Source organism: Rhopalosiphum padi, chromosome 2 (assembly GCF_020882245.1).
Source record: "Rhopalosiphum padi isolate XX-2018 chromosome 2, ASM2088224v1, whole genome shotgun sequence".
NCBI classification, from domain to species: domain Eukaryota; kingdom Metazoa; phylum Arthropoda; class Insecta; order Hemiptera; family Aphididae; genus Rhopalosiphum; species Rhopalosiphum padi.
In genome coordinates, this window is record NC_083598.1 from 65,541,457 (window position 1) to 65,566,910 (window position 25,454).

A 25,454-nucleotide genomic window follows, 5' to 3' on the forward strand; every position below is an offset into this window, starting at 1 on the left:
TTATAAATGTATTAAAGAATTAAAGTAAATATGTTAATACGATATACAAATAATCATAGAGTTCCTGTACTACCAGCTAATATATATCATAGAACACCATCTATTTGACCAAATAAATAGCTGATAGCGCTGATACATATTATTGTTTCAATGATCCCCAATCTATTTTTAATATCATCAAATAACATTCCATCCCATTTGATTTATTCTATGTGTACAACTGTTAATAATGTTATGCTATACGTATCATGTAAAACAAAAAAGGAGGGCGACATAATGAAAATAATAGCTTTAGTTAGTCATTAGTTAAGTTAAATCAACGTTAAGTTATAATTTAAAAATTAACAAACAATATATTCAACTCTACAAATTTAAAGTTAATACGGTGAAAAATAAAATAATTAACCTTTTTTTAATTATCACCTGAAGCACACGAAGTAAATTTAACGACTTTTAATTTATTTTTCAATAATAACAACATTATGTTAAAACAGCATCATAATATTATTCAATGTGATGCACACAAGCTAAAGTAATGTTTAGGAAAATGGCCAATTATATATTTATATGTTTGTATTAAATTAAATTATTAAACCAAAGATTAGTTATTCGTCTATTTTTATTTAAAATATTGTATAAAGCGTGATTTGATAATAATAAATATAATAGTTTCAACTACAGTTTCAACATTACAGGTAGATAAATTTACTGTTTACTGTAATTTAAATTATGAAATTTGTTTGATTTAAAATTAATCGAGAAAAGCTAAGTTATTACAATTAATATAATCGTAAATATTGGTAGTTATTATTTATCAAGTTGATTAGAAAATGAAAATGACATAATAAGTTGAAAATTTTTTAAAAATAACTCACTTTTTAAATCGTTAATACCCTCCTTTGCATATAAGTAAATAAATAAATAATAAAAAAATGAATTTATTTTTACTAAATACATTAAAAATGATGTTTTAACTCAAAGAGGCAAGATAGTGAAATTTCTTTAAAACTCAGATGAAACATTGTAAAAAATAAATTATAGATATAAATAAGATCGTAAACACCCACTCTGTCAGTTGAAGAGTGAAAAATATTCCATTATCCAAAATAATCATTGTACTATAAAATATGTCAGAATCCCAAATTCCCAAAATCTTATGAAATTCGACAAGTTAAGTTGTTATCAGTTTTCAGTACTAAAAATGATAATAATTTATCCAAGTTCACTATCGATTTTCAACAAATTGATTGAATTTACTGGCCTAACTGAAAACATCTTGTTAATAGGTACTCTGGAAATCTTGTAAACAGTAAAGTAAACAAACAATTCGTCCTAAAAATAAATAAGCTTCTACTTATCTAATACTACGTTATAGTTGTTAATAAATATTAAAAAAACGTATACATAATAAAAATAAGCATTTGAATATTAGAGTTTATTTAAGTTACGAACAATGTCGTTTATAGATGAAGCATCAATAGATGAACAAATACATGAAACGCAGGATGGGGATAGTATTTTGTCTTTCTATCCGGCAGAGATTAATGAAGAAGATATCGATGATCCTAATATTTCAGAAGTAAATAATTTAATTAAATAATATCGTAACTCTATTTAGTTATTGTGGAAGCCTTTTTAATTTGTAAGTCTTCATTTTGTTTCTTCTATCATATTATGATGTTTTAAGTTTTTCATCCTAAATAATGTTCAAAGGTACATTGCATTGAACCAATCTAGCAGTTTAGTTGATATTGATATTGCATAGGTAATATATTATGTATTTATCTACAAATACGAACATTTTTTTATATCTTATCCTTTTCTACTTTTTATCTCTAAAAAAAATTAATTTAAATAAAAGTTTGTTTTATTTAATATTTTAATCAATTTTTATTTGAAAAATGTTAATACAGTGAAACCTCTAAATAGCGGACACTCTCGATCACCGACATTTTGTTTGCTTTTCAGACGGGATACATTTTTAAATTCATAAAGTGTAAAATTTTAAAAATAAACACGTGCTAGGTTAAAATAAATTATAATATTATTATTTAATGATTTGACAGGATATTATACAATATACACGTATAAATATTGAAATTAAATTTTAATAATTTTAATATTTTTATTTTAACAATATATGTTTAAACAAATATGAAAAAGGGATCACATACATTAATAGATACAATTCAATTTGGTGTAAAAAATATTGGCTTTTAAAAAATTTTGTTACCGACATATATACTAGTGTAAGAGCGTTTTTATATCATCGTTTTGTTATTATTTTCAAATTAAGATAGATATTCACTATTTGTTGATTTTGCTATTGAATACTAATTAAAATATCCCTGTTCACAAAAAAAAATCTGTTATTAGGAGGTGTCCTAAGGGGCGGATTCAATATAGTTATTTTAGTAACATTTTTTTTAATAATTAAAATCAAAGACAAATTATTTAGAAAATAAGCGTTAATGCTCATAGAAACCAAACTTAAAAAAAATCTTTTCGCACTTATTGGGAAACCGATATTTTTTCGTCTTCTTATTTTCCTTAATGTTTTGGATCATGAAAAATAATCTGTTCTATTATTAAGCATATAAATATAATTTTAAATTAAACCACAAATATTAAATTACAACCTAGAACTAAATTCTACTTCTAGTATTCGTTGTACATAGACTTATTCTAAGAAATCGCCTTAATGAATTCCAAATTCCTTTTTTATAATATTCTGGATCTGTTCGTAATAGGTATATTACCTTAGTGCATCGCATAATAAATAACTGAAAAATGAGGTGAACTGAATTATAACATCAAAACTTGAATTTTAATAATTTAAAATTTCAATATTTTCCCATCTTATTTATCTTTATTCAATCATTATATTAATTATTAAGCTTTTTACAATACTAAAAAATAAGCAGTTGCTATTTTTGTTTTTACTTATTTAATAATTCATTTAAAATTATTAGTTACTTTCATCTTTACTAATATAATATAATATAATATAATGAGCAGATATTTAATGATGTTGATAATTGGAAATTAATTAAATAAATTATATATACAGGAAAATATTATTAAGTATGAAAATACGTACAGAATGGAATCTAAAAACCCATTTGATGAACGTCTAGCCAAAGTAGTATTAAAAACTGAAATTGAAAACCATTTCAACAACGAAACCAAATACGACCCAAACGAAGCAATACAAACCTGTTATAATATTTCATTTAATGTAAGAAATAAAATTCGGGAAATGGAATTTGATAGGTAAAATCATTTAATATTTTAATTATATAACTTACTTAATCGTAATTACGATATATATAATATTTTAAAATATATTAAAATGAATGCTAATTTTCGTCATTAGACAAATGGAAAAGCAGTGTAGGTACCCTAAAAGTGTTTATTTTATTGCTTAGGAAACAACATGATAAAATTTGAATAAAAGTGTTAAATTTTCAGGTTGAATGTTAATTAATATTAATATTAATATTAATTTTGATTAATATCTAAACTAAATAGCTTTTGTACATTATGGTGAACTGTAATTAATAATCATAATAATACATGCAAATCAAAAAAATAATAACACAATCATTCAATTACCATGTTTCCAGAAAACTCAAGTCTATTCCTAATAAAATAATGTAGTTTAATCTTTAATTCATATGCCACCTGTTGTATGTAACAACGACATGTATAACTCCGTATACGATAAAATATTTCACAGTACGGCCTACGCATTAAATATTTTTTAAGAACGTCCACAGTTACAAAAGAATAATTGTTTTATAATTTATAATTTTTTCAAAAGCAATATTTATTAATATCAGTCTAAATTCTCAACTAATAAATAAAGTTGAACAATGTTCAAATTTAAATTTTTAATGGCTTAGGGATTTTTGTTCTTGAGTTACGTTACTCTAGCATTCAATAACTCAAAAATATGTGTGTTTATAATTTTATTTTGTGTTTTAAAATTGTTACATATATTATACTAGTTAACATTACGCTAAAAATTTTGAAATCGAGATTTTGAACTTGGGATGCTAGGAAACGAACCTTTGATAAACATAGTGTTACCTATTATTACATTTCTTATACTATTTCAGATATAAAATTGTTTGCATTGTTGGAATTGTAGAAAAGAGAAGCCAAGGAGTGATATCAAAAGTAAAATTTTTACGCGATATTACAAAAGATAAATATGTTAAAACCAAGTTTGAAAATAATAATTTAGTTGCTACAATTGTTGTAGGCGCATTATATCACGAATAAAACCTAAAAAATGTCGTTATTTTTCCAGAAAACTCATAATGAATAATACTTAGATATAAAAAAATGGCAAAATAAATGACATTGATGGAAATAGTTCCATTTAAACTTAAATTTCTCCCTCCTAAAAAGTGCTGTGAATAAAAACAATTACATACTACTAATAATAAATATACTAGGTACAATACGTATAATGGAATTAAAAATTTAAGTTCTAATAAAAATAAATAAAAAATCACCATGATAAATTTTTAAGATTCTACTGGTATGATATTTAAAGTATAACACTACATATTTTTTTTAAATTGCAAATATTAACCAAGGACTTAAGTGTAGCTATTTGAAGTAGATAAAAGTATTACCTATATAAAGGTATTATATTCAAAGTTGTCTTAGAGGAGTTATTCGTTAGATATATCAAAAAAAGAATACCACTAAATAGTAGATAGGTGCATATCATTCTATCATAGAGTAATACATAGTAATATTATCCTATAGTACATTTAAGTAAAAATATAATATCAACTGTATAAAATTTGTAAACTTGATAAAAATCGAGGTGGTGATGAAATGCAGACAGTTCACTCAGTTTTCAACTCATTCGGTTTCTCATATTATACCTATAATTATATCGTATAGTCATATATAAATACAGTCCTGTATAAGTCGACAGACGTCTCATTGAAGTATATTCCAATGATTTGAGCGTGACTTCTTCCGTGTGAGGAAACGTAATGATGCCTGTTGGGATTTTAATGTGGCTCGCCCTATAATAAAATGTGAAAAATAAAATATTGTCTTGATCCCAGAGACCACGAGTCGTTAAATGCGATCCACTTTAATAGAGCGTCACGACGTTACTGTTGCCACCTCGCTAACGGATAATGTAGAAAAACCACTTCCATCCCGATAAATTTTTGGATAATAATAGAAAAGGTGAGAATTTTAATCATAAAACCGAAATAATCATAATCATAATACGTTAGTATTTTTGTTATGTATTTTTAAATTTTGCTTGTTTAAAATTTTTTATGATTATTATTTTATTATTGTTTTCAAAATCTTACATCAAGGCCATTGTCTATAGTATATTCTATAGTATAGACTCTATAGTTCTATACAATATTGAATTTCAATATATAATAAACACTATAAGTAGTTATATAATTATTGTTTTTTTGTATAGTTTAATTTTAGCTTCAAATATAATATTATCATTGATTGGAAAAAACTCATGTAAATAAATATTAAACACATTATATAGGTATATAATTTTCATAAATATTCCGATCTCTAAACTAATAATAATTAAAATAATAAAGAACTTAATATAAAAATCAAATAAATAAAAAATTTACCAAATTAACTATATTATACGATCATATTATAAAATAATTACCTACCTATTTAATTTTGATTTCAAGTTTTAAAATTTTCAAAATCAAATCGTCTTTTCGTATGTGCATACGCGGCTAAAATTGTCGTGATGTATAGATACTATTCTTCAACTGAATATTGATCATTTATTTGTACTGAAGGCTATAGTATACTTGCTAAAATATTCCTATTTTATTTCATATTTCCCACGTATATATATATATATATATATAATATATATGTCTGGTGGGTTTTTAAACCCCATACTTACTAAAAATAAACAATAAAATCTTATTATTATGATATGATAAATAAAATTATTTATTTATTTAATTTTTAAACATAACAGATTATGTAATATCTGAAAATAACATAAATTATATAACATAGTTTTATAATATTCAGATTGTTAGTCTAATTTTTTTTTATAAGTGTGACTAGATTCTACACTCAACAATTTTTAAATAAATTGCGTATAATAATAACAATAATAAGTAATAACAATAATAATATGTAATAATAATAATAATAATTTACGTTTGTTATTACGTACATTAAACTATTATATATTAGTCACAGTAATAAATTAATATTGTCGATAACAATTTATATAAATATATACAGACGAAAGTATAAAAATGTTAAATGATTTAAATAATACACATCTCTTTTCTAACATTTTTGTCTTACACACTATTAGAATTTAAATATAATAATTGAATAGCTTATTTATTTATTTTTGGGTTTCACACCTAGTTTTCGGTCATAACCATGTGCATCAAGCGCTTGAAACTGCCGCTTTGATGAATTTCTTCAGTGGAAACGTAATTGGCCTGTAAAAACACCACGGGATTATACCAATTTATTCTATTGTAAAAACTAAATTATTAACACTTACATTTGGGTGTGGCGCAGTCGGATGAGGTTGTGGAGATACACGCTATAGAGGAAAAATAAATAAAATCATTATACCTACTATCGTAACTTAATAATTTAAAATAATTTAAAATTTAAAAAACTAAATTAGCTATCCGTTCTAGTGACAAATAATAAATCGTCAACTGAATATTTTTATTTGAACATACTATTATTATATAAATAATCGAATTTTGATTGAAAATACATTTTATGATTGGTGTTATTCCAAAATATATTCCACATAGTATTTAAAATGGTGTTTTAATTAATATAATTTCAAATAATTTAACTATCAAATAAAATATGTTAAGCAAATTAATATAAAAATTGTAATGCCATTTGTTTTAAATAGAAATATTTGATTCAAAATTATATTGATCTTTTCATTAGATAACTAAAATAAAATCAATTATAATAAATATAAACGTTAAGATTTTTAAAGTTAAAATTAAAAGTAACTATTAATTTAATCATTTATTTTTATAAAATTAAATTCAAAAATATTATATAAGTAGTTTCATCATTATTTGTGGTGTACTGGTGTTGAAGTAGACAAATTATTATTCAGTAGGTAAAAATTGAATTTAAGTAGTGAGTAGTTTAAAATAATAAAGTTATAGTTACATAATATGTACTTACTCCTGGATTTGGATGATAGGGAGCTGACAATTTCTGAAATATTAAATAATCATACATTTATTTATTTACAACAATCAATAAAAAAAAAATTCTCTTATATATTTAGATAATTGATATGTTTATACTTGAAAATACTTACATTATGATTTTGATGGCCATGGCCGTTGCTAATCGGAGCTTTCTGTAAATACAATGAAAAAAATATTAACGGTTGTGAAATATAAGAAAATAATAGACGGTATATAAAACAATCGAACTTACTTTTACAGTTCCTTGGACAGGCGTGAATACTTTCGGTTGCACTGGCTTCGATATCTCTTGAGCGTGGAAATCTCCGTGTTCTGATTCTTGGATCGCCTTATACGTTTCAGATTTAGCTGGATCGTACTGCACTGTTTTCTTGTGCCTATATGTCGTGGTCAGAAAATGGGGGAAAGTTTCGAGGGGGAAGGTGTTAGTAAAGAAATGTGTGAAGAAGAAATATATAGTTTAAGTCAAAAGAAAAAGAAAAACAGAAGAAATGTTAGAATTTTTTTTTTTTTTTTATTACAATTGTGTTAGTCAGTATTCATATAGATAGATATATGCAGGATTAATAGCGGAATTTACTAGGATGGATGGTTGTGTTTGAGATTGGTTTTGGTTTCCAGGAAGGATAGGTCAATGAAAATACTGAGATTAGATATGCAGTACGAGTTCTTTGGTCATAAAATAAGCAAAGTCATTAGTCCAACTACCATATTATGCCGTGTTTAGAAAGAGACCACTAAGGCACTAAATATAATCCATCAAAAAGCGTTTTAGATTATTTCCTTTGATTTCTATATTATTATCATACTCTAGTTCTTATAGCAATATGCAAGGACTAGTGTTTCTACGAGTCCACGTAAACCTAAGTTTAACTTAGTATTTAACTAAGTTACATGCTGCTAATAACATTCCCTTGCCAAAATGCGTTTTACCTCACACATGCTTCATGCATCTATTTACCTCAAACGACCATACTTCTCTTCTTCCTCTTCCCTAAACATTAGTTTACACAATTAAATGGTTGAACTTTGGTCGTTAACTTTAACTATATATAACTACTGACCAACCGAACGCTTTGGTTTCGAACAGTATATTATACAAGACCGCTGAAACGTTTGTTACGGTCAATTTAGGTCAGACGGAACAAAAATAGAGGCACCGGGCAGATAAAATTCACTGGGCCAGTTCTCTAGTGTAGTGTATAAATAGCCATAGACTATATGCGTATAATGTGTAAACAAAACCCCTCGCGAATATATTTTTTTTTGAAATTTATGATCGATTGCTATGGCAACGTGTTCAAGGTCAAAAATATTAATCGCTAATTCACTATCTAGTTCGTTGCCAACATGAGTAATTATAATATTATGGCGAAAATCTATTTAAATAATTTTATCTCAAACCTAATGAAATAAGTAATTATTTTTAAAAAACTTACGGAGTGTATCCTGTTTGCGATTTGATTGAATTAGCGATGTTTTCTTCAGAGTAAAGGCCGATTGGCGAGTTGAACTGTTTGTGTACCACCTATAAAAAAAATTATAAATTAAACCTAAAATCTATAAGGGGAAGTTTTATCGATAAAGCACATAAGTCAACAAGCGAAATTCCCAAGGCCCGTATTTTTTTTAGGCAAAAGGCCGCGTGACCGATAAAAAAAATTATAATATTTAACCGTGTTTGTTATAGTAATAAAATATCATAATATAGGTACCTATAATAATATGACAAAACAGATATTATTATTATTTATTTTGGCCGAACACATCATCAAACGTACACTTTAAGCAGGACGACACAGATAAGTAATTGCATATAATATATAACATATACATTTATATATATTATATGTATATATTGTATAGGATCCCTAACCTGTCTACCGGGTCTTGTCCTGGCTTCCTCACTGCTTATCCGTTGCAACACCGTGTCCGTGACCTATCAATTATATGCATATATAGGACCGTCATATTATCCCGTGACCGTATATTTTTTAGACCCGATAGTTGTAGACAGCGCTTACCTTTTGTTTCATCAGCGTGTCCATGGGTTGATCGTGGTGTGACGGATGCGCTCTCATCATCGGGTTGGGATGGTGGCGTAAGTACGACTCGGTCTTTGGTGGATCCCTCTTGACCTTGGCTCCGGGCAAAACCAACGGGTTCGTTCTGTACGGCTGAAAACCCAATTGAACGTGATATTATTGCGAAAAAAAACGTTTCGGGCGTTTTAACAATCTGTCCGCCGTATATTTCCATGCAAATCTGTTCGTAAATACGCGTCGCGACATAATATCAGGTTATACAAACCACGCGATCGTAGGCCATAAATTTTGAAATTTACGCGGTATATTATCGATACCGATGCTAAACAAAATAGACAGTATCATCCGACACTTACCCATAGCAAAGCGTTTTCGGGCTCGTAAACGTTTTGTTCCGGATCAATGTGAGACATCATCATTTTGAAAGTTTATTTATTTATTTGTTTTTAAAGTAGAAATGAATTATATTATATTATGCGGGGATAGATATATTCACAGTAACACTAGGATGAAAACTTGGGCTGTATTATGATATTGTTGGTTGCTTTCGGTTTCAACGGTTTCCCTTCGACTGCGAGCTTCGTCTTGGTCGGTGTGTACCAGTTAACATATAGTGTGAGAATCGCCCACGCGGCTTGGCAGACTCCGCGGGGGTACTTACGAGGGTCTTCTAAAATTAACAACCGGACGTTTTTCCATGGGCTAGGAGGAGACTGTATTATTATTATGCACGAGCGATTTTAATTTGATACTATACAAATTTCGCGACATTCCTCGAAATTTGTATTTATTATCAATTTCGAGGACGGGCGTTGATATAATTATTCTCATGTCGAGCGGCGATAATATTATGTAGTTATTTTTAACGGTATTATTCGATCTACAAACCCTGACACGCATTCAATGATATTTTTAATAAACAATTATATTATTAAATATTAATAAATTATTAATAAACGCATAAAGTCCCGAGCTTTGTAAATAATGTATAACGTTTGTCATTTTATCTTATTCCATAACTACAATAGGAATAAGGATGTGAATGGTGTGACTTATACAAAAGAAATATATTTTGATTTGTTCAGAACATATGGGCAATATTTTATGTAAGCAATAAAATAATAATGATAAGTTATATGAATTAATTAAATTTATCTAAATTTTATCATATTTTATTATGTACTTTTAACATGTTATAACATAAAATATAATTAAGTAAATCCTAGATTTCTAACACAAAATGTTAATGATTTTACAAATTTGAGTAGGTAGGTACCATTTGTAAAACTTAAATATGGTTTTAAACTTTAATTGATAGATTAATGGGTGTAAAATATGACACCATGAATAATTACACTTAATTTAGTAAATGAATAAAATAGTTTTAATAATTTAAAATAAATAACTATGCACAGATATATTTTACATTTGTAGTTCGTAGGTATAATTTTATAAATAATTATTATAATTTATAACCATTTCCTTGATTTACTGTAAACATGCTATATGTTAATTTAAAAAAAAATTTTATTTGAATCATTTAGGTGTTAAATGTAGTGAGTGAATAATAAACAAATGTATATAAATCACTATACCTATCCTAACCGGGTTTTAAAGTTTTTTAATTAACTAATTTTCCTATACATCAAATTTTCATTTTTTCTATATATACATACTACATAGAAAGTATTCTAGTCTAGGTACTTACACATTTTAGATTAGTCAGAAGCCTTACCGCGGAAAGGGGTTTAAAAATAACCCTGTGTGTTTTTGGTTCATATCCAAAATAATTCAACAAAATAAATTTCATCATAATTATTCGTGTTATATTTTGTTTTGCGACACGAAACATGTTGTTCCATTGGACTATTTAGCCCAAGGCTCGCAAAAGCATATTATAATACGTTTGTACGTAACTCATCACATCCCTTCCAAATTTAAAAATATTGGTCTTAGAAAGTTGAACTATATTACTACGGTCGTCCCGAGATATCGCCGGACAACCGGCGCGTGGTGTCACGATTAGACATTCGTTGCACAATACGTTCAAAACACGATTTTTATTTCCGTTTGATCTTCGAAACGAGGAGAAACCGCGTTACTCGATCTCGAAGAAACGTCAAAAGTGAGTATTCATTAACATAAAAAAATCATAGAAATTATCGTTTTCGATGATAATCTACATAATATAATACGTATTTTTGGGGAATTTCAATTATCAACCGTAAACCAATACGCAGATATTAGGTACCTATACAATATTATTATTAATTCGAAATGAAAACACTATTCGTAAATAAATCCATTTACAGTAAATCATAAATTATAATTTATAATATAACACAGTCGTATTACCTATCAAAATATCAAATCGCATCGTAAATGAGGTTTAGCCAAGAGTCACTTGATTATGTTTTGAAATATCCACTGTAGCGATTTTGTTCATATTTTTTTTTTTTTATGAAGTATAGATACCCCGACACGATCTATCTCAAATATCATGACGTATATCTCGAGATTAATCCTAAGATAGTTTTATTGAACGATAACAAATTACTAGACTGTATAATTGATGACGTAACATATCACAGGACTTTTGTTCGTTGCCAATTATTTCAATTGTGTTTAAATCGTTTTACAACTCGCCAATAATTGCCAGTAGGTCACATTATATTATATGTTGACAACAAAAGTTCCATACGAAAACTGTGTAGTGATACACCGCATGTACAACAAAATTCTGCTAAATTACAATAGTAAGAACGGTTATTTGGTATATAATAAAAAAAAATTCAAGGAAGTAATTCAAATTGTATGAAAAAATAGGTACTAAAGGGTTTTGATTAAAATGTCATACCGATTAATATACAAACGGTTTATTATTAAGTTAACAAAAAATAAAACTAAAAAGATATTTTTAGATGTGTGCTAACTGCTTAAACGACCTTTAACTATGTACGTGCCAAAATAAAATTACAAATTCTAATATAATGTATTTTTTTTAAAACTCCACAGCTTATTTATATTTTGTTTAACGACAAAAAATTATTTATTACCATTGTTATTTTTCAAAATATCAATATTGAATACCAACCATGAAGTTAAGTGATTATAAAATATGTAAAACACAATACTGCCAATACTGGTCATATAAATATCAATATTTTTTCTTGTCAGCTAATATTGTTTTTATAGACTTGATAAATTTCAGTAATTTATTGTATAACTAAATAAATAAATACAAAATACAATTATGTAATGAATTTAATTTAATATTTATACTTAGGTATTTCGACCATCGAGATAATTGTATCTTGTACCTACTTTAAGGACATATAACGACAAGAAAATTTCATCTTGAAATATTTTTAAATACCTATATAATAACATTAATAATTATCTTATGAATACTAAAATATTGACTTTATTGACATTTGGCTAGGGATTTTTTTTTGACGTTTAAAGCAATAAATTTCCAACGTAGAAAATTATACCAACTCATAAATTGTAATTATTATTCGATATTAAAAAAATCGAATATTATAACGAAAGTATTATAGTAGGTATAAAAATGGTAAATGGTTGTTTTTCAAACACAATTTTACCATGACAAAATGGCTTAAACCAATATCAGAATGTACAATAAATTAGGAAATAATTTTACCGTTTACCTCTAGTTACACATTGATAGGTACGTCGGTACGTGTTTATTTTACAGGGTAATTAAACTCAAAAACCATTATTAAGCTTAGTAACTTTTAACAAATATTCGTCGACAAAAATGATCAAATAAAAATTAAAAAATTAAAAGAAAAAATACCTATTATATTCTGGGATGATATCGTGAAGAAGTCGTCTGTATGAATCGAAGCAACTTTTATCTGCTAATAATACAGTACTAATGCTACACCCGAGTAAATCATTAAAAATCAATTATTATTCATGTCAACTGCAACGGTAAATTTTAACAGCAATGGAAGCGTGAGTTTTATATACAGTATGATCACATGATTACACATTATATCGAAAAATATATAAATGTTTTTGGAAATATTTTTTGCATATTATTTTAACTTATTAAAGACAAAATTTTTGAAATATTATTTTATTTTTCATATTTTAAGTTGTTTTTACTTTTTTGAATAGTGCCTATAACTAACTACTCGTTTCAAATATAAAAATAGTCTGCTTTAATTAGAAAAAATATAAATATATACTATCATAGTGTCATTAAAAAAAAATTAAAACTTATAGTTCAAAGAATTATATACCAATAAAAAATATCAAAACTTTTATTGAAGGTTTTTTCAAAAAAATTGATTTTTTAAAGACTAGTTAATTATTTAAAAAAGTTTCCAAAAACATTATCTAATACTTATCAAGAAAATGAATGTTCACCTTTAAAGAATCACCTTGAATATATATCATAAAATGTTATGATGATGGGGAACATGTAATTTTATGAAACGTGAAATTATCCCTGCAAATTAAAAGCCAGGCTATTTTTGTACTGTCAACTCCTCCCTCTATAATATTCGCGGACAACACCCGGAATGTATATTATGTTATTAAACGGTTTTGTGAATTTAATTTTTAATTTTTACCTTGAAACATGTTTTCGTCACTCTAAAATAACTTTCGTCATTCGTGGTACGTCAAATGTGTGTTTTATCGGCGGTGTTTACACAGTCTCCACGCTGCTACCTCTTTCTATTATTCGCACTCCATCTATCTGACTCTCTTTCACTCTTTCGCAATAATTTAGAGTTTTAAATTTATATTTGAGCTGAACTGCTCTAGTAGGTTATGCCTTATTACATTATATCATATGTTTAAAACAGTAGGTATGCTTTTAGGCTATAGTAAATAATAATATTGACAATATTGTCATAGACACTCTAGGTCAGTGATTAGGTAAGTACTTAGTAATTAGGTCTCTAAAAGTTATAGACTGAGATTGGGTTCATATTCTGTATAATTTTATCAAATAAAATTCAAATTTATCAAATATATTATGTGATGCAAAATAAATTATAATTAAATTGTGGAAATTATTCTACTTGGGGCAGTCCTCGTGATAATAGGTATGGAAAAATTTGGATTGTTGGTGAATGCTTCCGGGCGAGGAGACCTTTTTAAATATATAAAAATACATCAATAGGATAAATACATGCAATAACAATGATTAATTAACTTAAACCAAGATTATACGTTAGCCGCTGTCTATCCTACTCTTAATAGGTAAGTATAAGTGTATTATACATATTCACGTGAAAAAAAACTATGAAATTATACAGGTAAAGATTTTTTTAAGACGATCAATTTTCTCTTACACAATTCCTAATCCTGCATAATGATCCAACTAACCACCCTTCCGCTTAAGTCTAAGAAATTTTAGTTCCGTGAATCGTGTACGGTGTACACATCGCATTCGAGAAGATTCAAGCATCGACTTAGGTTATTAATAAAATCATAACAATTTATATTCTACTCTACAGTACACAGAGAACATCGACCTCACCTGTTGGTCGAGCGCCACGGGGTCGTGCGACTCGTCCCAGTCGTGTGGGGACGCGCTGTCGACCAGCGACGGCGGGAAGCGGCAGAAATTGTTGACGGGCGACTGGGCGGACCGCTCGTAACCGTACAGACCGTTGCCGATTGGTCGCGCAGTGACGTGCTGCTGGTGGTTGAATTGATGGTTATTGGTCACCGGGATCGGGCTGCTGTTGCTGCTGCTGCCGTTGAACTGAGGAGCGTCCCTGCGATATGATATATTATAATATTGTAATGATTAATGACGTTACGATTTAAACGTCCGTGTAAAAAATATAAAAAAAAAACGGGCCGAGGAGACACGGTCGTGACAAATAGCTAATAAGTATCATCTGATTCATATTATTGTTGTGTAAGTATATGAACTACACAGATGATATAAACACAACGGTAACTGTTAACAGGTGAAGTCAACATCCACCATTTTTGTGGGAATTATAAATCTTATATCACAGAACATCTTGGCCAATCTGAACTATTGCCTATTATCAACAACAAATATTTAAATACATAACTTATGTATAATACATTAATACTAGATATGTATATGAGCAATCAAACTATGGACCATTAGATATATCACTTTATATATTTTTTAACATATTTAAAAATACTCTCTAAGCTTTCCTGGTATTTCTAAAAACAATCTTTGAAAGTTTTGTCTAAATTGTTCGACAATCATTTAATTTTATAAGCTACTCGTTTAAACATACATACATAAGGATAATAAGGACATTACATTTTGTTATTACAATTTTAATAACCAACAATAGATTAAATATTATTTTTTTTATTTAAAAAAAAATTTCAACAACATTTGTTGGCTATCGCTATTCTATACCAATTTTATTTCTGTAACCATTTACAACTAAATAATATAAACAAAAAAATTATTCGATTTTTGTGATCTAAAACGAAATTCATGTCAAATTTATAAAACATCATCCTAGTCCGGTAGTTTCTGAGATTAGCGTATTCAAACTTACAAACATTTGAACTTTATAATATTAATATAAATATTTATTTACATATATACAAACTTGTAATTGACAATACTCTAATACCCATAAACATGTTGACAGATGACGGTTTCATTAATTTCAATAACATATAAGCAGTAAAACCTAGCACCGTAGCGGTTAACAATCTAGTTTATTAATGTCCGATCGTATATATTTTAATATATTAATTATTACAATACCTTTGTATAACTAATGTTATCGACTGGTCGGCGTTGCCGAACAAATTTTGCGCGTCCAAATGTCTCAAGTCACGAGCGTCGTATACTTCAATCTTCCGTATGATGTCACCGACTCTCAGGCTACTTTCACTGGGTGATCTGGCGTAGACCTAAACATAAAACAAGCGCATGACAATAAAATTATGAACATTTTCGAGAGAATTTGTCTCTTAATACTGTTGTTGTATAATAATAACAATTGTATGTCGTACATATAATACGCCAAAACCAAAAGACACGATTAAACAATTTGTTTGCTCTTTTATATATATACTGATTATATGACTAATGTTCGACACGTGCGACCGTATATACACTGTATATGCCAGAATTGTGTGTGTGTGTATGTGTTAAGTAAACTAAAGTTCAACGTTTCATAGGTACATAATATAATGTGACCAAATATTTTGTACCTATATAATATATTAAAACTGTACTGCAACCCATATGTTCATATGCCTTTGTGCTGACTGCTCCCTGAAGTCGCTGTCGTTCAACAGACACGCAAACATTATACCTGCCGAGACATTTACTTAGCCTATATTGATTGTACACCACATGCATTTAGAACGAGAAAGGTATATAATACACATGTAGTAATTAACGGTAAAACGAGGTAAACTGGACGCGCTGTCGGATCTATGTATATATATATATAGGTAGTATAGTATAGTTAAATATTTATATACTTGTAGGTAGCTACAATTTACATTATATTATACATATTTTTACTAAATTATTATATGTGTGAGGTTTACGGAAGTAACGTAATAGTATAATAATATGTACCCAATGACTGAATGACCTACAATATATTGTTAAGCTCGTTTTTAACCAACTCCCACCATGGTTGAAATAAAACCATCTATTTTTGTCCATTATTACAAAAATATCGTGTCATAAACGTTGTACAAATCATTAATATATTATAACCGTTAATATTATGTTTATTGTTATTATAATAAATATATAATAGAAAACTTCACGCCATAAGTATATAACCATAGTACTATCAATAACGAGTATGAAATGTGTAAGGCAAACACTCTCTCAAAACTTTTTACTTTTAACTTAAGAATTTATCGCTTGAAGATAAAATTGATTGTGGAGAAAATCTGAAGTCAACATGATTCCTGATTAAATAAAATCTAGTATTAAGAGGACAATGAGGTCTGTGTGTTGCGAGAGACTCACTTTGTCCTCTCATCGGACCCGCCATTGGATGTGTAGCAGTATTATAATTATACAATAGATCAACGGCTAAAATATTAAAATATGTGTAATTATCTTTTCAACAGTTATTTGTAACTTGATACAACACTATACGAGACAAATTACAATGACATTTTTCTGTCATAGCCAAGATTTTTACTATGTCTATAATTTTAAGTAAATAAACATAATTAAATGGTACCTGCGATAAAATAGTTCATTAAAAAAATACATGACTATTACAAAACCTTTCTCACAAACATATGATAATGTTCTAAGAGTTATAATTATATTTAATTGTACACAATCAAAATCAGAATATTATTTGTCTTTTTTTATTTTTAAATGAAACTATATTAATCATAAATTTAAATATTATTTTAAGTACCAAAAATTAATTTTGCACCATATAAAAATGCATTGATAACGTCATAAAGATCACATCTTTGTACACGTTTCTATTTCAACGATTAAATTAATGACTTCAGCCTAATATCATTAAAACTCGCATATGTATTTTTAAATGGTTAAATTTTGGCAAGTATAGACATCTTCTGTTACGGAGTATTAAAAATAAGACGACTGAAAATTCTGAAGTTATAAGTTTTGGCTCAAATACATTAAACGTTTTAATTTGTTTTTTTCCGTGTAGCTTAGAGTGTCTAGGTTTAAAAATGCATAGTGAATAATGATAACAGAATATATTAAAATATATATTTTTTACTTTATTACATCTTATAATAGGTGGTATACCCATATGTGTACGACTATATGGAATAAAAAAAAGTTAATGTAAACATGTAACTATAACTGTTTAACGTTTAACATAATATATTATACAAGGTGATTCGTTTAAAGATAAACACTAATTTTTTTTCTAAAAAACAAGGTTTTTGAAATATTTGTTTTAGATAATTTAAAGTCATAACAAAATAACAATTTATACATATTTTTATCGTCATTATTTTTAAAGTTTTACTTTTTTTAATAACTTATATTATACATACATTTTCAATTTTATATTCCGAAAGTCGAAACAGAATATTTTTCTGAGAATTTCAACATAAAAATATCGAATTTCAAACAGATATTTAATTAATTACAACTTATAAGACGTATATTTTAGAATATTTAGATTAGCTGAATGAATGTTGGCTCAACATTTTAAATTTTCTTATGGGCTATGAGGCTTAGCAGCTATGCTAATGTAATATTCCATTCCGCGCATAAAACTTTTAATACTTATAAATAATACAATAATTAGTTAAAAAAAAAACGATAATATCTTCACATTATGTGTAAAAGAATATTTTAAAAAACATTCATACTTTTATAGAAAATAAACTTTTAAAAAATCACCTTTTATCTATAATATATAGGTACCTATATAATAATATAGTTTATACATTCAAAATGATTTGAACTGTAAGTAACACCCATTATCAGAAAATAATTAAAATTTCGTGGTCTATTAAAGGTAATTAGTAAATAATAATCGAACTTTAAAAAATCTAAATACCTAACTACAACGAGTAGCGATATTAATAATTACTGCAAACACTAACGAGGCTAAATTATTATATACCTATTGAATACTGATGAAATTCAAGTATAAACCATATTGCCTAAAGCTGACCACAAGAATATAACCTCTGTGCTTACCCCTAAGTTAGCCTATGTGTATAATACAACAGTAGTAATCTATGATATGTACAAAGATTTCAGTAAAAATACCTAAAATCTATCGGAGTACTAGCTGTACCTACTAAAAAAATAAATTATGTTTTCAATGATTACTAATATGATAACGACAATTATAACAGTCGAAGGATTCGTCGGCGCGTTATTTGTGTGAAGAATTTTTTGATGACCTTATATTTTGTCATGAAAATATAGGTGGAAAACAATTATACACATAAGCATAATTTGGGGTGTATCTTTTTTGAAAGGAGACTGAAAATATGTATAGTAAATATTTTTACCTATTGTGACTAAAAACATTGTGAAAACTATAGGGGGATGTGATATCTGTTTATTCTTAAAAAAATTAACTAATAACAATTCTATTTTTATATAGTTGTAAATACTATAATATAACAGTCCTAAGCTTTGAAGAATTGTAGAATTATTAAAAATATAATCGCTCCCTGGCCATCAGGACTCAAATAACTCATCTTTATTTTGACGAGCAGCAGAACCAAAATTAAATAGTATAGAAAATAGTTAACTAAACATATATGAACAGTTAGAATAAAATAATAAACGAATCTTCGATAAACAGCAGTACAGCGCCACGATATTAATACATATTTTTTGGTTTTAAAAATCACGCCATCATCCTCGCCTGTCAGAATATCAGGCATCAATAACAAGCAACGTTTAAAAGAGAACTGATCGCTATGATTTGTAAGCATAATACTCTTTATCCGGAAATGGTTTCATGTTTTAGGTACTTTATGACATACCTTTGTTATGATCAGTGGCGTGTTGAGATCCGCTCCACCGGCCAACCGAATGCCCCACGGTTGACACTTGCCGTCTCTCTTGAGCGTCACGGACCACGTGCTCGGCTTTTTGGAACCCATGACTAAGATTGCACCGGTCACCGCGTCCTGTGGCCAGTCGTAGCTAGTCAGTAGTCACTAATGCAACTGCTGTAGGTACAACATAAATATAAACGTAAATCGAATGTTACTATATATCATAAACGATTTATAGGACACGCGTGATGTTTGTACGACGTATTATAGGTACTGCAGGCGCGTTACATAAATTGAATATAATATAATAATTCATATTATTGTAACAACAATAATATAATATTATTAAAGAGTGCTGCTGCAGCGGGACATACAGCTTATGTTATGATGGCGACGCTTAATGAATATATACAGCATGCACGTGTGTGTTAGTGTGTGTATGCCTGTTTGCTCGCAGCTGTGCAGTGTGTGTACACCTCCGCCGTCCAGAACATATAATAATATAATATATTTGACGTGTAGGTACATAGGCATAGGTACGCTGTACAGGTACCGCCGACGAACGTGCGGTTAGGTAAAATGTAATGATATGTACGTCATTGTTTTTGCGAGCCGCGCGAATCGCAATTTATATGCGGCGATGGTGATAATATTATATATATTTATTATTACACAGACGCCAAAAAATATCAAACGCGAAACGCTATAACGTGTACACGGTAAACATTGTTAGGTATACACATGATGCCGCGGCGTAGGCGTATATATACAGAGCGATTCTATATAATAATACCGAAGGTAATGCCGAAAAACTTTTCCATCAACGGATTTTGAAATTTACATACGATCGCAACTCGCAAGTCGCACTGTTTTAATAAATAGTGTAAATAATGTTCGTTTTTATCTGCTCTCTTGCAGGGGATAATATGACGATTACCGTTCCAAATTCACGACTACAACCTACATTTTCTAAAGTGCAATTATACTACACTATAACGGCAATAACAGACGATCGATACTATACTGCATAGTTAAAATTCAAAAACAGTTGTTCCGATATCGACGATATCGTCGATATCCTAAGTGTATGTGATTATAATTCGATCGAAACGCGTACCTACGTAACGTTTTCAAGACATCATGTCCGATTAGCGATTCAGACTTAACCACATCATCGCCTAAAACACGACGTAATGTGTTATAATAAGCTATGGTACGATCTTGGGCTAACTTTCAATAGGTACCACGATTGGAGATTAAAATATTATATATTTCGTATATCATAATTTACAGGCACAAAAAATGTTTTAAAAGTTTGTACTCGTAAATGGTTTTATCATAAGCAAAATAAATTACGAATGTTAAAAAAAATAAATAAGTAAAAAATGTTTCGTATAGCATTTCGGGATTGGTTGGTTGGTACACCCTCAAATCCGCCTTCCCGACACGCGACCGTTACTATGTTATTTAGATGTGCAATGTCTGTATTGTGAAAATTCGTCGACGTTTATTTTTTAAATCATAAATTATAATAATAATAATAACTCTCCATGCTCAAGGAAATACCTACAACTCGAAGTTAAATAAATAATATTAACATCTTTTAAATTTGAATCGTAAATAAATTATGGTTATATTCATACCTATGAGTTATGACAATCTAAATCTGCTGATATAGCACATATATAATACGGCTCTAAATAGACTGTCTAATGTATTATATAATACCAATTGTAAATAATATGAACCCATTCCAATACCAGCACACCCTTAGTATTGGGTGGCGAATGGGTTTTCCTAACAGCTAAAACGAGTATTAAGTGTGCGTTACTAAAAAGTATATTATTCAAAAGCCTCTATAGCAGCAAGACAATATTATATTGATTGCGATATTTAAAGACCAGATTTATTTTATGTTGTATTTTATTTTTTCATCTGTTAATTCGATTCTGATCAAATATGGATGTACACGAATTTGACTTAAGTATAGTAGTTTTTCTATTTTTGCAATTTTATATGGTGATATAGTTTATAAGTGCGTATACAATTTCATGACGAAGTAATTCCATTGGGAGGGAGGCCTCGAGCCTCTCTCAATTATTTTCATGTTATTATTTATCATTATTTCTTTTTAACTAAGCTTATAAATTGTTCAGCTTTGTAACAGATGGCTCAGTAAATAATTATGTTTAAAAAAATGTATAAATTATTATATTATTTCTAATAATTCATTGTAAAAATAACTAGATATATGATTAAATTGTGAGCCTTCGTGTGTTGTATTTAATACAAGAAGAACCAAACCGCCAATTAGGTACTTAATAGTCTAATGCCGGGTTCCAAAAAAAAAGTACAAAAGTACTTAATGGTTGTCTAAAATTGAATGGACCGATCTATGGCAACTAAATCACGTTTAAGAGATCATTATAGCTTATTGTATTAATTCATTAAATGTTTACAATGACTGTGTATGCAGCCCGGCATAAATATAATCAGTAAATTTGAAAATATTTTCTTGAATATTTCAGATTCTCGTGGAAAAATAATAAAAAATAGATTAATGTATGCCTATGTACATCTCAGAAAAAAATAAAATATTATGTAAGACTATTCAATTTTATCGTGAAGTTATAACTAGATGTTAATTTATCTAATTAGAGAACCAATTTCGAATTTATGCAAATTACAAGTTTAAACATCAAACGCACTTTTGCTTTATATACATTCACATATTTTAAGTGACTGACAATACAATTTTAATTTAGAAATGTGTACAACTAATTTTGATTTAAAATCCGAACTTTTATTCAGTAATTTATCGTGTGTCTTTTTAGTGCAATTATTATTATTTTATGATTTTATCATGTGACTTTTAGATATTTTTCATTGAAAAGTTGACATATATTTAGTGTAATTAAATCCGGTCTTTAATGATATTATACACAAAGTGATTCACCAAGCATGTTCACCTCAATTTTTTTTTTAATAACGAATTTATTCAATTCTGATTTTTTTTTATTTTTTTTTATTTTTAAATATTTCCAAAAATTTATTTTCAAATTATTGATATTTTTTCTGCTACTAAAGAAGCGTCCTATGGAGATTCTTTTTCTCAAAAAAAAGGAGAATTTTTTTTTTAAATGTTGATGTGCCTGACATAAAATTCAAACTAGTAGGTATTTCATCAATTAATTAAATGTTTATACTAAGGATAATAGTTTTCAATATTAATTTTACAAAAATATAAAATAAATGTGATATTGGATCTAGTATTTATTATTCTTGGATCATTTTTAAAAGTATGTCGATAGATTAATATCAATTACTAAAATTTTTAAAACACCATAACCCCCATATCTTCCTAAATACCATGAACCTATACCATTATTCTTAATATCTACGCAAAGTTAAATAACTCAAAACCTACTCGATTGAATTTTGATTCTGATATGAAAACACTTACAGATAAATTATCCATTAGATAATTTACAGCAGAAAAGTGGGTTCTCAGTTCTAAAAAACAGAAATCTGTATCGACTGTATTTTCACAGGACACGCCTTTAGTAACACGAAAAATCTCAAGAATTTTAAAATATGATTGATCTCAATGAGTATATTTAATCATTACAAAAATCAGATTTCGAATAACTATATTGTTGGGGTTAAAGGGGCCAGCGAGCTTGGTGAACCATCCTGTACAGTGTACATGACATATTATTATATCGCATTTTCCGAGGTTTCCGTTAAATATATTTCATGTTTTTTAAACACAATAATTGATCATTATATGTACATGGCGCACGCGTATTCGGCCAATTTTTAGAGCATGGACTCGCGTGCCACCGCAATGAGTCAATAATAATAAATAATAATATGTCATGATGTGCGGCGCCGACCGTACCTATATATCGCTGTCACGCGTGCGTATAATATATTATTTATATATATATGTATGTACAGTGTTTACGGCTATATGGCACGCGTGGGCGGCTGATCTGCAACCCGCAGCGGCAGCCGTGAGGTAGCGGCGATGGTCCGGATATGGAGGACGGGCAACCGGAAATAACGACTGCGATCGATCACTAATACGATTGGACCGTTGTAGGAACGACGTGCACAGTTCGCGATTACAATTTACGTGTCAGCCGACGATTACGGTGATCACAGCCGCCGCGTCGCCTTCGTCGTCGTACAATGGTCCGGCACAATTCACTGCGCGAATGATGGACGGGCTCGCGAACTACGCGGCTATCGCGGGTCGCGAGCAACTTACGGGTCGGGCTCGGGACACGTGCCAAAATACATAATAATATAATATATACGAGAGTCGCGTGCGGAAAAAATAACAAACCAAACGTTGTTTAAAGATATTTAAAATGCGCGCGTTTGCAGTATACCTATACGCAATACCGTCGGTTTATTATCGCAAACGGTTTTCATTATTATTATTACTATTATTATTATTATTATTATTATTATTATTATTGCGTTTTCGTCCTGGTCTGCGTTTCGTAATCGATTTTATGGCTATTGCTATTCTTTTTTTTTTATCCTCTGTTGGGATCCCACTCAGAAGACGAGAATAGCTGGAAATGGCACGTATCGCGTAATAATTATACTAATAATTATATTATGCGGAACGATCAGCCTCTAATAAAATGTGCGATAACCAACAGTATCAATAATATTTATATTTTATATCTAGTCAAATTTTGTATTTATTGTGACATTACATTCTAAACACATTTGAACAATAAACTAATGTTTCAAAGTTCCATGTACAATTTAAAAAGAATTTGGTGACCTTGTACCTGTATAATACGCTTGAGTGTACGTAGAAAACTAAATAAATTCACAAAATATTAATTTGTAAATAAACAACAGGACGTAAAAATAATAAGATATTTAAACTTGTGTTTAAAAACCTTGAATCAGTTTTTTTCAGAATTTTTACAAATTGTGTTAAATAATAGACATAATACCCCGTAAAATATATATATTTATATAATACCTATATAATTGTTTATTAACATATAATACCTATTTTCTGCTTTAAATTATACAATTTAAAAAAATACACTTTAATAATACCTCGAAATAATAATTCATACATTTAAGTCTTTATTTGACTGTCTATTCTAGAGCTAAACAATAAAAGCTTAGTTAATAAAATGATAATAAATAGTAACATGAAAATTACTTCGTTCTGAAATTGTATACATTTAATTACGTGCAAATGAATAGAATCGCAAACACGTTGAAAATTTAATAGGAAGATTATGATAAGCCAATTTTGTATGCATATATTATACTTAATTAAATTTTAATTAACTGATGAAGTGATGACATACAAAAATTACAATATCAAATAAATCTGATTTTTAAATATTATGTAGGTATTCACGTTTAATTGTCTCGCCACTGCAAAGTGCAGAGGAAAAATAAAATAACTGTATAGCTAATTACCTGTTTACTTTAAACGTTTTTAGAATTTATATACCTAATCAGTGCTTAAATTGGGAAAAATAGAAGGGGGATGCTAAAGTGTGGAAATAAAACATGTGTACCTAAATATTTAAAGGTCTTATTGATTGCGATACAACTGGAATGGAAACGTGTAAATGATTTTTTTGTTGAGTCTTTGTCCCCTCCTCCGCGTTCCTCCACAATTTAA

At 28.3% G+C, this 25,454-nt stretch overlaps 2 protein-coding genes and 1 long non-coding RNA gene across 6 annotated transcripts; 2 read left to right on the forward strand and 1 right to left on the reverse strand.

Moving 5' to 3' along the window:
• The first annotated feature begins 1,453 nt into the window (after nucleotides 1-1,453).
• On the forward strand, nucleotides 1,454-4,287 carry LOC132920243 (dynein light chain Tctex-type protein 2B-like). The gene is made up of 3 exons (XM_060982485.1): nucleotides 1,454-1,579; nucleotides 3,071-3,273; nucleotides 4,122-4,287. The coding sequence occupies exons 1-3, from the start codon at nucleotides 1,454-1,456 to the stop codon at nucleotides 4,285-4,287; spliced, it is 495 nt and encodes a 164-aa protein (XP_060838468.1).
• Nucleotides 4,288-5,952: 1,665 nt separating this feature from the next.
• On the reverse strand, nucleotides 5,953-24,011 carry LOC132920196 (PDZ and LIM domain protein 1). Of its 4 annotated transcripts, XM_060982379.1 has the most exons (13): nucleotides 23,739-24,007; nucleotides 19,766-19,954; nucleotides 16,050-16,198; nucleotides 14,814-15,054; nucleotides 9,272-9,424; nucleotides 9,124-9,186; nucleotides 8,687-8,775; nucleotides 8,209-8,241; nucleotides 7,480-7,624; nucleotides 7,358-7,399; nucleotides 7,219-7,251; nucleotides 6,560-6,601; nucleotides 5,953-6,494 (listed from the first exon to the last, which is right to left on the reverse strand). In XM_060982379.1, the coding sequence occupies exons 2-13, from the start codon at nucleotides 19,883-19,885 to the stop codon at nucleotides 6,414-6,416; spliced, it is 1,191 nt and encodes a 396-aa protein (XP_060838362.1). In that variant the 5' UTR covers nucleotides 19,886-19,954; nucleotides 23,739-24,007; the 3' UTR covers nucleotides 5,953-6,413. The 4 variants fall into 4 exon arrangements, with proteins under 4 accessions (XP_060838362.1, XP_060838365.1, XP_060838364.1 ...); XM_060982382.1 differs by lacking the exon at nucleotides 9,124-9,186 and having other exon boundaries at nucleotides 23,739-24,011; XM_060982381.1 differs by lacking the exon at nucleotides 8,209-8,241 and having other exon boundaries at nucleotides 23,739-24,005.
• Nucleotides 11,252-17,032, forward strand: LOC132920197 (uncharacterized). The gene is made up of 2 exons (XR_009660705.1): nucleotides 11,252-11,417; nucleotides 14,791-17,032. It is a non-coding gene; the product is annotated as an uncharacterized LOC132920197 (long non-coding RNA).
• Nucleotides 24,012-25,454: the final 1,443 nt, after the last annotated feature.